We start from the raw sequence: 14592 nt of genomic DNA, 5'->3' as shown, positions 1-14592 counted from the left end.
CGTTTACTTGTTAATCACATCCGACTTGAGTACAATCTTCAACAATTATTTTCCAGACATCTACGCCGATGACTTAGATGAATAGAACAAAAGTGTAACTTTTTTAAATGTCTTCTCCACAACAGCTTGTATTTATGCAATGGTCAAATTACACAAAGGTAGACTCTGTTTATAGACTCTCTTTTCTGAACTTTATTCATTTAAAAAAAAAAAAAGCAAAGCATTTTTATTACCTCTCTCAGTTATGTGCTTTTTGTGTTGATCAGTCAGAAAAACCCTTATAAAACGCATTGTGGTTTGTGGCTGTAACTTGGAAAAAAGTGTGAAAAAAGTGTGAAAAAAGACTCATGGGATATAAATAATTTTGCAAGGGACTGCATGTGTAAAGAAAAGGAAAAAAAAAAAAACAGAAACCCACTGTTCTCACGCCAGACTGCTCACCTGCCTGAAAGTGTAGCATAAGCAGATCTGACATTACATAATATGAACCCAACCAGCACCACTCTCTCCCCCCCGGTCCTTCATCTGGCAGTAAGGGACTTCCCTGTCTGAGCTCACCATGAACTACAGGACCGTTTACGTTAACAACTTCTTCTTTCTGCTGAGGCTCTCCTCAACACTGGCATGGGCACAGTGGTGGGGTCTTATGACTGATAGTCCCTGGCTACGTTATCAACCCATCTGAGACCAGTGTGCAGCTCTACTGAGGATTAAGCGATTACGCCATCTTCACAAAATACTCGCATGCACAAGCAAATTCACTCTCACGCAACATAAACATGGTTTTCCTGGTGTCTGCCAACCCAGTGGCTTCCCGTCTCCTCCTACACGTCTTAACTTTCTCTTCTCTGCTCTCAAGCTTGAAACCAACGGGGGATTTTCCAGTTTTGATGGAAGCCTCTGGACCATGAAGTGGCCTGCGTGTTTGTTTGTGACTGTCTGAAGAAGTATCTGCACCTCCACTGGCACTGCAGAGGTAAATATCAAAAGAAGTCCTCCGGGAATCCTAATTCTCCGTGTTAGAATGTTTTTGTTTAATGTTTGTGTTTTAGCTATGGACAAGATGACAGATTTTTAAAATCAAGATGAAAGATCAGCAAAGTAAATGGGTTTTACTGGAGTCGTATTGGGATTTAGCTCCAACAACCCAGACAAGCTTCCCTAAAACTGAAAAATAATAATAAAAAAACCAACGAGCTTGAAACGAGCTCTTTAAGATGTTGAAAGCTTGAAGTATTGCTACTAATTCAGCGACTTCTGAAGGCAGTTTTGTTACACTGGCTTGTATTTAAAGGTATCAGAGTAGAGAGGGCTCAATAAGGATGCATGATCCCATTTTTTAGATTTTCATTTGCAAAGAAGGCTTGCAAATAAACCCGCTGTAAAATGATTAGCTACTTTATATTAGCCAATCATACAAAATCTTTTAAAATCTTTGGTTTGAATGCAAGAACATTTGGAAAACTGTACCATACCAAATTCTTGATTTACTTTATTAGCACTAGAGAGAAAATCTGTTTCTTTTTTCCACTGTAGCACCATAATATTCATATTATTTATAAACTTCCAAACACAACATTGTTATAAGAGACAAAACTAATTTGTCTAAATAAAATCAAAGTACCTCAGAGGCAAAAATCATGTTTGTTCCTCCGCAGGGTCTAAGATATGATGGAGCAATTTTCTTCAAGTAAGTGCAGCTGTAATATGTGGAACATTTCCCATAAGTTAGTCATTAATTCCTTTAAGTTATCTCTGCCGGTCCCAGGCAAGTGTCAAGCAATGCATTAACACAATTTGCCCTTGTGAAAACGGATTACTGTTTGAAATTGGAACACGAGGTTGTAATTAATGTAATATTTTAGATTTTTTTTTTTTTAACTGTTTAATCCTGTAAAACCCCACGTTTAAATAAGTTCTTGGTTAATCTTTGAAGATATACGTATTTTGTTTGTAGCAGAAACACGTACATTTATATAAGCATAAGAATGTTGACTATTAAACCATGTGTAGCAAGAAAAAAAAAGAGAAGCTATTTGAAATTAAGTCTTTATAAAAGCCTGGATTGTCTCTTTTGTGTCTTTGGAAAGGATATATTTTTGAAAAATGTATCTTATTTGTACATAGAGGGTAGAAAATGTGCCATTTGTCGCTGTCATGTTGCAAGATTACATTACCGAGGTGATCTTTTTTGGAGTTCTTTCATTTCTGAGCATTATTCCTCTGTTTCTATCAGAGCCTGCGTTCCTCGCTTAATGAATTATGCATACTGATTGATTCCCAGCAGATGCTGGAGGATGGACCCGTTCTCCATGAAAATAAACAAGAGAAATTATACACCATGGAAGCATGCAGGGAGTCTATAAATAGCACCTTGATGCTTGTTTAGCCCAGGGATGCACACTTGCATTTTTACGGGTCAGACCGAAGTAATGCTTCTGCATTGAAAAAAAAGAAAAAAGAAAAAAAAAAGAGCAGTTCCATTTGTTTTATAATGGAGAAAATGGTTGTTGAGGAGAAAGCTATTGGGTGAGGAGGTTATGACTGTGTCTTTGGGTTCTTAAGCTAAACTGATTCATTTAGCTTCGGGAACCCGTAGAATAAATCTTTTTCTTCCACCCCCCATAACTACAGCATGATTCCACATTCATAATTTTACAATAAGATAGTTAGTTTGTTCTGGGTAATGTGCAATTCCTGTTTTACTGCCGCACGAAATGTTTGGCATGTGATTAGACGCTCTTCCTCCACATGCTTCGTCACCTGCCTGGCTTGTAACAAACTTCAAAACTTGATTTTTATAACTTTCTTCCCACAACGGGCTGATTTCTTTCCCACTCTTCTATACAGTAAAAGGCAGAATTCTATAGTGTACAGTAAATATTACTGGTTGTGTAGATAGAGCACAGAACTGTGGATCTCTGAAGCTAATGTAGAATTGCATTTTGATTGCTTTGTTGACAGCCATGTCTTGGTAGGTTTGTAGTTCCGTACACTGTAGGACTGAACAGTGGCTCATAAATGCTTTAAAACGTTCCATGGCTTCTTCCCTGACCTGTCCGCCGTCTTACTAGGTCGTTATGATGCTGATTATTTTTCTAATATTCTCCTGCAAGCCTCCGAGGGCTTCAAACAACAACTGCCTTCACACAGAGATGCAGCTGCGCACAGGTGGACAATATCTAAATATTGGATCCCTTCTGAAGGAAAATGGTTGTTTACGGATGTCAGAGTAAATTTCAAAACACGTTTTGCTTCTTCGAAATCATGCACCACATGTAAAATTCCAATAGAATACGTTGAGGTTTAGCGTTTTTCTGTGACAAAATCTGGAATAATTTAAGCAAGAGTGGTCGGTATGAGAATGAATCAAAACTACAGACTACTATGATGGCTGAGTGATGCGGGCGGTTTTAAACCGCCCCAGCATCCAGCCCTGCTTCTCTGTTGGCGTCCCAATGATCACTCGGCTCTCTACTCATCGCGTCTGGCTGATTTTTTTTTTTTTTTTTTTTTTTTTGCTGTATTCCAGCCCTCTCTCCTCCTCCTCTTCCTCCTCTCCCTCCTCATCCTCCCCTCCCCTCGACTCTTCCGAGTTCGATGAGATCGGCTCTGGGCCCTGCCGTGAGTTCTCGGTGCGGGCGACAGCGCTGCTGAACATGGCGTCAGACGGGATGATTTTAACGAACCACGACCACCAAATCCGGGTCGGAGTCCTGACAGGTAAACGGCACAGCCGCCAATCTGTTCCTTCACATCGCTCTCATCTTTCGTTGGGTTGATTTTACGCCGGCTGTCTGTCTTGATCTTTACAGATGTCTGCTGATCTTTTTTTTTTTTTTCTTCCTCTCCCTACTTTGCGCGGCGGCGGCGTCTCCGTCTCTCGCTGTTTTTTTTTTTTTTTTGTGTGTGTTTTTTGCATCCTCTTGGAGGCGACGCAGGCTTACAGCCTGGATTGTTTCCCTTCCCTCTCATATTTCCTGTATACATGACATCCATGCATTTAAATCGGTAGACGTGCGTTTTGCACTGTAAATGTCTTTTCCAGCCGTGCTTCCCCCCCCCTACCCTCCCCATCCCCTCTGCTTGGGGAAAAGGCGCACAGTTTATGTGTACTGAATAATTCATGTCTCTATCAGCTTGTCAGAGCTAGAAAAAAATATTACAGCTCACGGTTTGTTGTTGGATCACTGATAAAGATGCTCGAATTTGTGTTATTGACATTCAACTGACCACAGCGATTTTTTTGAAGTGTTGCTCACGACAGTCGCTTTAGGTAAATGATGAGCGCATCCTTGGCCTTCTTTTTTTTTTTTTTTTTTTCTTTTTTTTTTAAAGAGCAGGACGTGATGTTTGGAGGAAAATCTTTCTTTAAAAAAATTGCATACAGACATCGGATGTTGCATATGTTGTGTGAATAAGGAGAACTTTGCCGCGATGAGGTTCCGCACGCCAGTAAATCCTGGCATGCTTATTTCATCCAACGAGTTTACGGCGTGTCTCCGATGTTGGAAGCGTTATGCGGATGGTGTTGGAGCTGGTCGCCGCCGGCCTTCATGTCTCCCATTCTTTACATCTGCGTGCGTGCGTGCGTGCGTGCGTGCGTGCGTGCGTGCGCGTGTGTGTGTGTGTGTGTGTGTGTGTGTGTGTGTGTGTGTGTGTGTGTGTGTGTGTGTGTGTGTGTGTTGCTTTGTCATGCTCGTGAGCGTCAATCAGGCGAATCCAGCGGTTGCGGTCATGATCGGCGAGTAAATCAAACCGATTTTGCGGGGAATGTAAGGAGGGAGGAGTTTGGTGGAGGTGATGGTGGTGCTTGGGTGGATACATGATAAATGCTGTCCAAAGAAATACGCTCCTCTCCCTCCCCTCCTCCCTCTCCTCTCGGCTTCTTTCCTCTCTGTCCATCCTGTGTGAGGCAGGGTCGATCAATATTGCATGAAAGCCACGCACGGATCACCCCCCCCCCCCCATCTCTGCTCCTCCACACATACACACGGATACGGTAGGCTATTCCCTCCATATGGAAATCCGCAAAAGGAGGAGGCGGAGGTGGTAGGAATCACTGTGTAAGACCCTCTACTAAAATCTGCCAGGGAAACCCCCACTACCGTCAACACTACAGCCACTCGTCTCCTTCCTCACCCCCCTCCTTTCCTCTATGCCGCGTTGGAAGGAGGGAGCTGTCCGCGGTGCTGAAATCCAGCGCCGCTCACAAATCAGTGCGGCACTCAGAGCCGGCACAAAGTTTTATGAGAACCTGGGCAGAACTTCCTCTGGGGGGGCCAACTTTTCACTTTTCCAAATACTCAGTTTTAATTTTATGTTAAAGGATATTGTTTTTATCTGACAAAATTGTGCTGTATTTTCACTTCAAGATAGAATGGTGAATTTGATCTGCATTTAGTCTTTTTTTTTTTTTTTTTAAATTAACTTCTACAATTAAGTTGAAGTCAAAAAGACTCAGATCTGACAGACTATTGTAGAGTTGTTAAACTACACTCACCATCCCATTTAGTCGTTTGGCATGTTTGTGCACAAGGCGACTCAGTCGATTACATGGAATACATACATTGTGGAGACGACTTGCTCAAGTTCAAATGAAGCTGCCAAATTAAGAAAAAATGTTATTAAAGTGACTTTGAATGTGGAATGGTTATTGTTGCCAGGCAGGCAGTTTCAGGGAAGCACAGGAGCAGCAGCCCCCTGCCCAAAGAGCCACAGAGTGATGCAAAGACCACTCTGGACCAAGGAGGAGAGACCCCTCTACCAAGGCAGGGCAGGCAGGCAGGCAGGCAGCAGCCCACTGGGGATGGCACGTTACTATCCCACCTGGGAGGCCCACCAGAGCTCAGCTTGTTCTCTGTGGCCAACACAAAATCACCATCACCACCCTGACGCTGTCTAGTATGTATAGTATATTAAACCGGGCCCATCTATTTAAATATTAGCTACTTGTTACTAATATTGAATGCCCAAATTTACAAATGTGTGAAATGGGCGAAATGAACATCACTTGTCTGTTCAGCAGTAAATGAAAAGAATCTGACATAACACAATGGAAAAAAATAAAACGTGTTGCAGTTACTGCACATTTCAACATTTACAAACAAAATGAATCCAAAATTTAAGGAAAGTTGACCGGAAACTTGTTAGAACCTGCAACCCAACCCACTGGCTCCTTTTGATCACCGATGACAAATATGAAGCAAAATATACAGAAACATAAGTTAAGCAGAGCTTGTTTAATACTTTTCCATATCATTGTTTACTTTATTAAGAAAGCTGTATTCCCAACTTATGAACTGAATTAATGTCATATTTAAGTCATGGCTGAATGTTGACCATTTATTGATGTTGCACTAAATAATATTAAAATTGCTATTTATTCTTTTAAAATACTGCAAAGTGCTGCCTTCAAAAACGGGTCTTCAGCGATATTTAAAATTACATGGATATTGAGTTTTAATTATTTTTTTTACGTTGTAATATTTTCAAATCGCTTTTTCTACGCTAACGCTCAGTTAGCACTAACAAAACCTGCATGATTGGGAATCTAGAGGGTCAGAATATATTGGTGTCATGTCCCGTCATTTCTATTGGGGCCCACCACCACATCAGAGAGGGTTAATGTCTCCATGTGTCATCAGTCACTTGGAATCCTCAACTGTATCCCCTGCGTTGTGACAGATTGCCAGCTTGATCTCACTGTGCGGTGTTGACAATTCCTGCATGCATATGCCGACGTTGAAGATGCGTAGAGACGCGACTGACAAGCTTATTTGTCTTTTTGATGTATATCTATGTGCAAGAGAAGGAGGGCTTGCATTGGCAGGGAAACGGCTTCAAAGGAGCAATGGAATAAACTCGGGGAAAACTGTGCACAGCGCGCACTTTATCTGACCTTTGCCATGAGAAACTGAACGATGACAATTCTGATAAGACGATTTGGTTATTGCAGCAAAGCTCAGCCTTCTGTGGTGTCACTTTACGATTAAGGGAGTTTGTGTGAGCAGAATGTTTATGAACTTCAGAGGATTGGATCAATCATCCGTCTCTCTGGGGTCAAAGGTGAGACGGCGACCTTGGCTCACCTTCCTCCATCGCTTAGCTCCACATCCATTTAGACAGGAGACAGACAGGTGTGTTAAGACCTTTACACTGTGGGAAGGAGCTGGATTTAACGTGTGCATGCGTTTTGTGGCTTGCCTGGAGAAGAGGCGGGGCTTATTAATCAGGGAAAGGAGAGGGGGAAACGTGAGGTGGGATAATTGGGGGTGAACATGCTGTCACTTGTCAGAGATGTCATATAAATCTTCGCTTGTAGAGGCGATGGAGGCTTCTCACGCTGTGCTCCACATGTTAGGAAGTGTATTTAAATCCTTGTGTGTTTTTGAATGTTGTGTATATCTCTCTGTGTTCCTACGCAGTCTGAGGATTCAGCCAACAGTGTCGCTGAGTTATGAATATTAATTTTTAGATACAGTTCTTGAAAAATTCTTTATGGGCTCCAGATTGCGTTGCTGCAAAATATTGCAACTTATGGTGAAAATTGTTTTGCACTTGCAGTGATGTTAAATTTATTTTAATGTGACAATTTTACGTTTTGAATGTGTCGGCGATGGGCACAAACAAAAATTCTCTTATTTTACCTTGTTTGTAAAATGCATGTTTTTTTTTTGTTGTTTTTTTTTTTTCCTTTTTGTCTAAGACTTGATGCATGAGTTCCACAAATGCACATCTTCTATGAGCGACACTAAACACAATATATACCGGAAATGATTGGTACTGATCGAATACAGCATTGCTTAAGCTAAACAGGTCCACCATTTTTGTGCAGAACCGAGTCCACTTCAGAAAGCAATACCAGATTGTTCCTTAGAAAATCTTTTTATGAGGAACATTAAGGTTCCTTATTCAGCTAAAGTGAGGGTTGAGTAAAACACAGAAGCTCTGAACCAAAGGTTTGTCAGCTTTTTTCAACACTTAACTTAATTACTCACCAGAAGCAACTTTAGTTGAATATAAACACCGCTGGTATTGAAGAAAAAATTGCTAAGTTCCACATCCTGCTGCGTGTCGTATCACTCAACGGGCCTAAAATGCTGCATGGTAGCAGACATGTTGATGGCATTCCCTGAGAAGAGAGAGGATAACTGAGCATTTAAAGAGCGGATATTGACTACTCATACGTTGTATTATAACAACTCCCAAACGATATAGATATTTTGTATTCTCAAATAGCATAGTGTTATTTGAAAATTCCCTGAAAATGATCCGTGGATTTGGCCATCACTGCTTATATTTGATGAACTTAAAATAAAATAAAAATAAATAAAAATCTCCACTTTAGTTTTATACTAGCCACTCTTTGAAGATGATATAATCAAACTAATTCTTTGTTCACTGCTGAATAAAGTAAACAAAAATGATTAGTTTCTTTCCATCAAAGCATACAAAACACAAACTGAGCCACGACTTTGAAACTGATCTACGTTCTCGACAGATTTTTTTTCTTTACTTCACTAAGCTTAATATGCTCTTAAGAGGTTTTTTTTTTATATGTTAATAATCAAATCCCAACATAATATAATTACATTGGAAGTAATTATCATCATTCGAAAAGTTTAAAAGGTATCTAATACTTTTGCAATGCATTACAGATACATGTAATGTAATACATGTCTTTAATAGCTTATCAAAAAGCATGCAACTGATTTAAGTCTGCATAAGTTCCAGGATGAAGCCATATGGCAAAATTAAACAGCAGCACTCCATGCACAGCTATGTTTGCTCTTGAATGTGTGGTGTAACTCACTGACCATTTGATGCCGAATGCTGAGTGTGTGTGTGTGTGTGTGGGTTAGCTTTAGGCTTTCCTCAAAGAGACTCAGATATCCTCTCGCCAGCCAACTTCTGAAGAGGACAGGGAAACTAGATCATGCGACAAACAGTTCAGATCATTTTCTCTTCTCTCTCTCTCTCTCTCTTTTTCTATTTTTTTATGCATCTCCCTTATTTGCAACAACTGAGACACAGAATGTGCAGGTGGTTTTCCCAAACATATACGTCGGTCATGAGGACATACAGTTGTGGCATCAAGTCTTCCCAAAATAGCTGCATTCGGTCCCTCCCTGTTTGCAGTCACGCGTCCCCTAATATGTTGCCACTTTACACGGTTTTCATATAAAATGTAGAAATACAATAGCGTTTATAACATCACTTTCTATTATGTGAAATGGAAAGGTGTCAAAGTATGTCTGTTTACAGATGGGCTCGCAAACTCGTATGTGAAACTACACGCGTGAGTGTTCTGTTGCAGGTTAATTTTTCATATCATTTAACACCTTGATTTGTGTTGAGATGACTAAAAATGCACGTGTACGGAAGAAGCCGACAGGAGAAGCTAGAAGTTGGATTGCTAAGCAGAGAATCTTGAATCCGGACACTCTTCCTGTCCCAGTATAACCAAAGCCAGCTAAAAGAGTCCTTTGAGGTTAGGATGCCCCCCTGGATGCGTCCTTTGGGAAATGTTCTGAACATGTTGGAAGGAGACCCCAGGGCAGACCTAAAACTCGCTTGAGGGACCAAATTATTAATGATAGGAATAATGGGAAGTACTGTAGGAGGTAAAGATGTGTATAACCTTTCAGTGTCAATGGGATTTATGGGTGAGATCAAGCTTCTCCCCAGAAATCCCAAATTAGGGAAAATAAAAAAATGTATATTTCGACAGGAATGTGAATGCATTTTTGTTTCTCTTTAGTCTTGATGAATTGGAAGTTTTGACGGTTTACTCTATTAGTTCCTCAATGTCAGCTGCTTGATCCTGAAACCTCTTTCACTTGTGAAAGGTGCAAATAATGAAGTTAAAACGGATGCAGACAAAATTCTCCAAATTCTTGGACATTTTACACTTTGTGGTTGTGTTTTTCAATCATATCCTTTTCCAAACTTCAGCTCTGTTTCTGTGTTTACCTTTTGCATCGCAAAGTCTTACGTGAACATGGCGATCCTATATTTCTGATTTATGGTAAAATATAAAAGCTGTTATATCCTGTAAATGAGTACGAGAATAATGGCTCACTTAAATAAAAGGAAGGACCATCTGTTAGCAATCATTTCATTTGTAGCTTTTGCTGCAAATTACTTCTGCCAACTTACTGGGCTTCCCTTTAAAGTATTTAAAGTCTCTTTATTCTCTTACACTGGAATTAGTGGGAAAATAAATGTTTGGCTTATAGGTTGGTCTTAAAGGGATTCGTTCCTATTTTCCTTTCATACCTGAAAATACGACACAAATGAGAAGTCAGATGAATTAGACGTCTTAAACTGTGGGGGGGGATGAACAATAAAAAAAAACTTTTCTATCACAAAAACTGAAAGTTACATTTTGAAATTAATTGAGCTTTTTTTTTGTTTTACACTTTTTTTAAACTACAATGCAACTCAGTAAAAACTTTTATGGCCATTTTTGGAGAGATTTTCCAATTATTTGCTGGAAAGAAAAAAAAATTCATGCCACACTTGCATGGTTATTTTTTTCCCCACAGTGCTCTGGCTTTGCTTTAAAGGCCCACATGCCTAAATTAGATGGCACTTTTAAGTTACCCATAATTAGGGAACTGGTTGTTTACAATAGGGGGTTCACTTTCTTTCTCCCAGCATCATCTTGGATCAGCTTGCCCTCCCGAATCCTTCTTGGACGGTAAAATATTTGCCAGTGCGAAGATGGAAGACGTATAAAGTTACCAGCAGAGGCAGAATAGTTTTATTAATACTGAGATATTATGAGGACATATATTTCCCAGCCCTAGTGGGAAATATACACCCTCCCAGTTAAGAGATGACATTACATACCGTTTTCTGGAGGAATTCATGTTCTGTGTTCGACAGTATTTTAAGTACCTCGTCATAGAAAAAAAAAAGTATATATATATATATATATATATATATATATATGAAACATTTTCTCCTCAATCTCAGTGTATTTGTTATGTTACAATGCCTACTTTCCCTATATCTCCACAGAGGACGCCAAAAATACACCACTAAACTACAAAGCAGACATTAAAATAAGTACGTACTTACTCCCTCATGGCCACTGGTGTGTCTCTGCTTGCATTAGCAACAAAACATTATCCGTCCCCGTTTTCTACTTTGCTGACTCTGAGAGACACATGTACACAGCAAATCCAGCAGGTCCAAATTAACTCTGTCAGATTTGATTTCAACACTCTTAAAGTGTCCACACCAAAAAGTGTTAATTTAACTCTTTTTGGAGAGTTAGTACCGTAACTCTAATAAAGTGTCAAATATCAAATCTGCTGGAGTTAATTATTTAACACTCACTAACACTAATTCAGTGTTAGATCTTAATATTAACTCAGAGTAATTTTTTTTAACTTCATAAGAGTTATTTGTATTTAATATTAAATAGGTACTTTATTGTTTTGAACTTTTAAAAATTCTTTGGAAAATAAATATTTAATAAAGAGGCAATGATTTTCTCAAATACATTTATTTAAAAAAGTGCATCATAATTACAAAACATATTACAACATGGAATAATGTGCATGTTTCACACGTCACTTTCATTCACATATTGCTTATGAAATGGTCTGACATGTCAGCTGTGCAATACAAAATGCAGTATGCTTAATAATTTTTTTTCTCAATACAATATGCATGACATTGTTCAAAGTACAAGGTGGAAAAAGTAAAGCAAGCAGTTCATGTAATATGATAGAGCACGTTTTCTTTTAACAGGTAGATTACTGTATATTACAGTACATAACAGACCAACCTGATAATCAGATCCATAATTTTTACCCAGTTTATGTTTCTGTTAAGAGTCAGTTCCTCTCTGCACTCCACCAGAGAGATGTCCACTCACTAGCAGACTGTCTTCAGGTTGTTGGGCTGTTCGTGAAGTTTGGACGGAGACACCAACATGCTCCTCTACTGCATCGGACAGTCTTCAGTCTCGGGAGTAGGACAGCCAGTGTCGGTCTCTGGATCATAACAAACAAAAAACATAACAATGAGAAGTGGAGCGAAGGAATACATTTTTACTACAACTCTAACAACAAGCCTCCATTACAGAAATGTAGAGTTTCAGAGATATTAACACTTACAGAATCATTTTTGGAGCTTGAATCTTCGAAGAATCCATGGAGGGATCGGGAGGGGGCTGACGATTCATCCGCAACCAAACTGGTTCTAATATATACAAAAAGGCAATAAAAGGATTAAAACATGCTGCAAAACGTATATAAGAAGACAACAGCGGAAATAATGCTCTCAACATAAAAAAAGATCTGTTCAATTTAGCCAAGAATTTGATTGAATTTTCACCTGCTGATTTTTTTCAACAGGTATACTCCGCTAACATTCGGCATGCTAAGCTAAAAATGCTAACACCGAGCCGTGTGGCGAACGTGACGTCTATCATACAGGTTGAGCTCAACTCAAAATAATAGTTATAAACCATCTCAGAAAAAAATGACTTACCAAGCGCAGTAAATAACTCGGACATGTGGAAAGTAAATAATCCTGAAATGACTTTGCTTCGGTGGGAATCTGTGAATTTGGGGCGGAGTCAGTGAATTAACTCCTTCAGTGTTAGAGCCGCTGGTGGAGTTCAGAGTTAAGAAGTAAAGAGTTATTGATTCTATTTTAACAACTCTAGATTTGATATGGAAACACTTTGTTTTAACACTGGATTTTAACTACTAATAATATACACCCCAGAGTTACATAAACAGAATGTGACTCTATTAGAGTAAAATTAACTCTGCTTTTGCATGAAGTCTACTAACACCAAAACATTTAACACTTTTGAATTTGTGTAACATGTGTAACATGCTGACAAATTGACATCACAACTTAAAAAAAGAAAAAGAAACAGAATATAAATGTTACCTTTCGGTTCACTGGTGATGGCTTTTGGATGAGAATCAGTGAGCCCTGGGCGTGTGACTATACACCAACCTGATTTTTACTCTTCGTTTTCCTGCTTTGACCCAACTGTCTGTGTCTAAGTGTGTTGGAGTCCTTGCTGTGCCGCCACTGGGTGATGTCTTGTAATGATCGGTGGGCATCTGCTCAGCAATATGCTAGTTTGAGAGGGATACGCTTGAAACGGAGGCGCTAAAATGGAAAGAGACATGACAACTTGGGCATTCGCTTATTTCTCATGTTTCCGTATTTTAAGTTTTGAGCATCTCACATGGTACTCTTTAGTCTGACATCCAAACCAGACTGAAACCAAGAACTCACCATCAACCAAAAGTGATGGGGAGAGTCAGAAAGACAGCCATAGCAATTTTGGAGGAGCTGCATAGATCCACAGCTCAGGTGGGAGAATCTGTTCACAGCTTTATGATAAAGTTATTGTTGAAAGAAAGCCATAAAAGATTATTCCACTTATGGAACACCGTAGACAGTAGAGAGGGTGCTCTAGTCAGACAAATCCAAAATGCAACTTTTTGGTTTACAAGCAGACTATGGTAAAACATGGTGGTGATAGCATCATGCTGAGGGGATGCTTCTGTTCAGCAGGGATTCGGCCACTGGTTGAAATTTATGGGGAAGAACTGAGCTAAACACAGGACAGTAAGTAGTGGTAGAAAACATGTTGAAGGGTGCAGGACACCCATTAACTACAGTATTACAAATGAATTGTAGTTTTATTTTTAAAGCATATGTGTATTACAGTGGTCCAGTCAAAGCCCAGACTGAAATTCAGCTGAGAATTTATGGTCCAACGTGTCCACTATCAAAATCTTGCTTCTTCCTCTTCATAATTTTTTGACTACAATTATCTTAAACTGCTCTTTTATATCAAATTAGAATAAAATAGTGTTTGGTGTTATATGTGAGAAAATGTAAAAGATTTCCAGAAGGCGTTGTATTTCAGCTCATCATGGACCATCTTCCTTACAAACTTTTGTTCGCCTGCAGCTGTAGGGGGATTTATTTTTCTTTTGGGTGGGGCGTGTGCTGTAATGAAAACACAAGCAGACCCTCGTTTAATTTAACTTTATTCCTTTGTCCTCTCTGTATCAAGCACTCACACACACACACGCACACACACACACACACACACACACACACTCACTCACAGCTGTCACAGTGGACAGCAGTAAGGCATGTGAACCACATGACCAGAATAGACAATCTGGGATCAGAGACATGGACACAGAATGTGAATTAAGCCCCTGACTGCAAAGGAATTATTTTCAGTGTTTAGCTGGGAAGTGAAGTGGGTAAATGTGTGTTTGGCTAAAAGGAGTCATTCCTTTTTTTTAACATGCCATCTCTGTCCCTGTGTTTCACTCGTTTTCTATCTGCTTTAATAGAAATGATCATTGTGCACTCTAAATGGACTTTGGTTGTAGTTGCGAGATTGAACAAGAGGCAGAGGGTATGTGACAGACAAGTAGAGGAGTCTCCTGGAGGCTCTTGTCGAATCTTCAGTGACGGAGGTCTATCAGGGCTGGCTGGAGAGCTCTTCCAAGACTGTGTGGGAATGTTTGCTGGAATAATACGACAAACAAGTGGAAATATAAAGGTCTGTAAATTTAGAAATGT

At 39.6% G+C, this 14592-nt stretch overlaps 1 protein-coding gene across 10 annotated transcripts in view; it reads left to right on the top strand.

The window, feature by feature from the left end:
• Nucleotides 1-3569: 3569 nt before the first annotated feature.
• gphnb (gephyrin b) overlaps nt 3570-14592 on the top strand; it is an 88678-nt gene continuing 77655 nt past the window's right edge. For 6 of the 10 annotated variants that reach the window (XM_008397480.2, XM_008397476.2, XM_008397479.2 and 3 more), the window contains exon 1: nt 3570-3723. In XM_008397480.2, coding sequence (XP_008395702.2) covers nt 3660-3723 — 64 coding nt within the window. In that variant the 5' untranslated portion in view covers nt 3570-3659. The remainder of the gene's footprint in view (nt 3724-14592) is intronic. The other 4 variants (XM_008397481.2, XM_008397474.2, XM_008397475.2 and 1 more) reach the window with 3 other exon arrangements.

The sequence above is a fragment of the Poecilia reticulata genome, linkage group LG21 (genome assembly GCF_000633615.1).
Source record: "Poecilia reticulata strain Guanapo linkage group LG21, Guppy_female_1.0+MT, whole genome shotgun sequence".
Lineage (NCBI taxonomy): Eukaryota > Metazoa > Chordata > Actinopteri > Cyprinodontiformes > Poeciliidae > Poecilia > Poecilia reticulata.
This window is presented reverse-complemented; position numbering and strand designations above follow the sequence as displayed.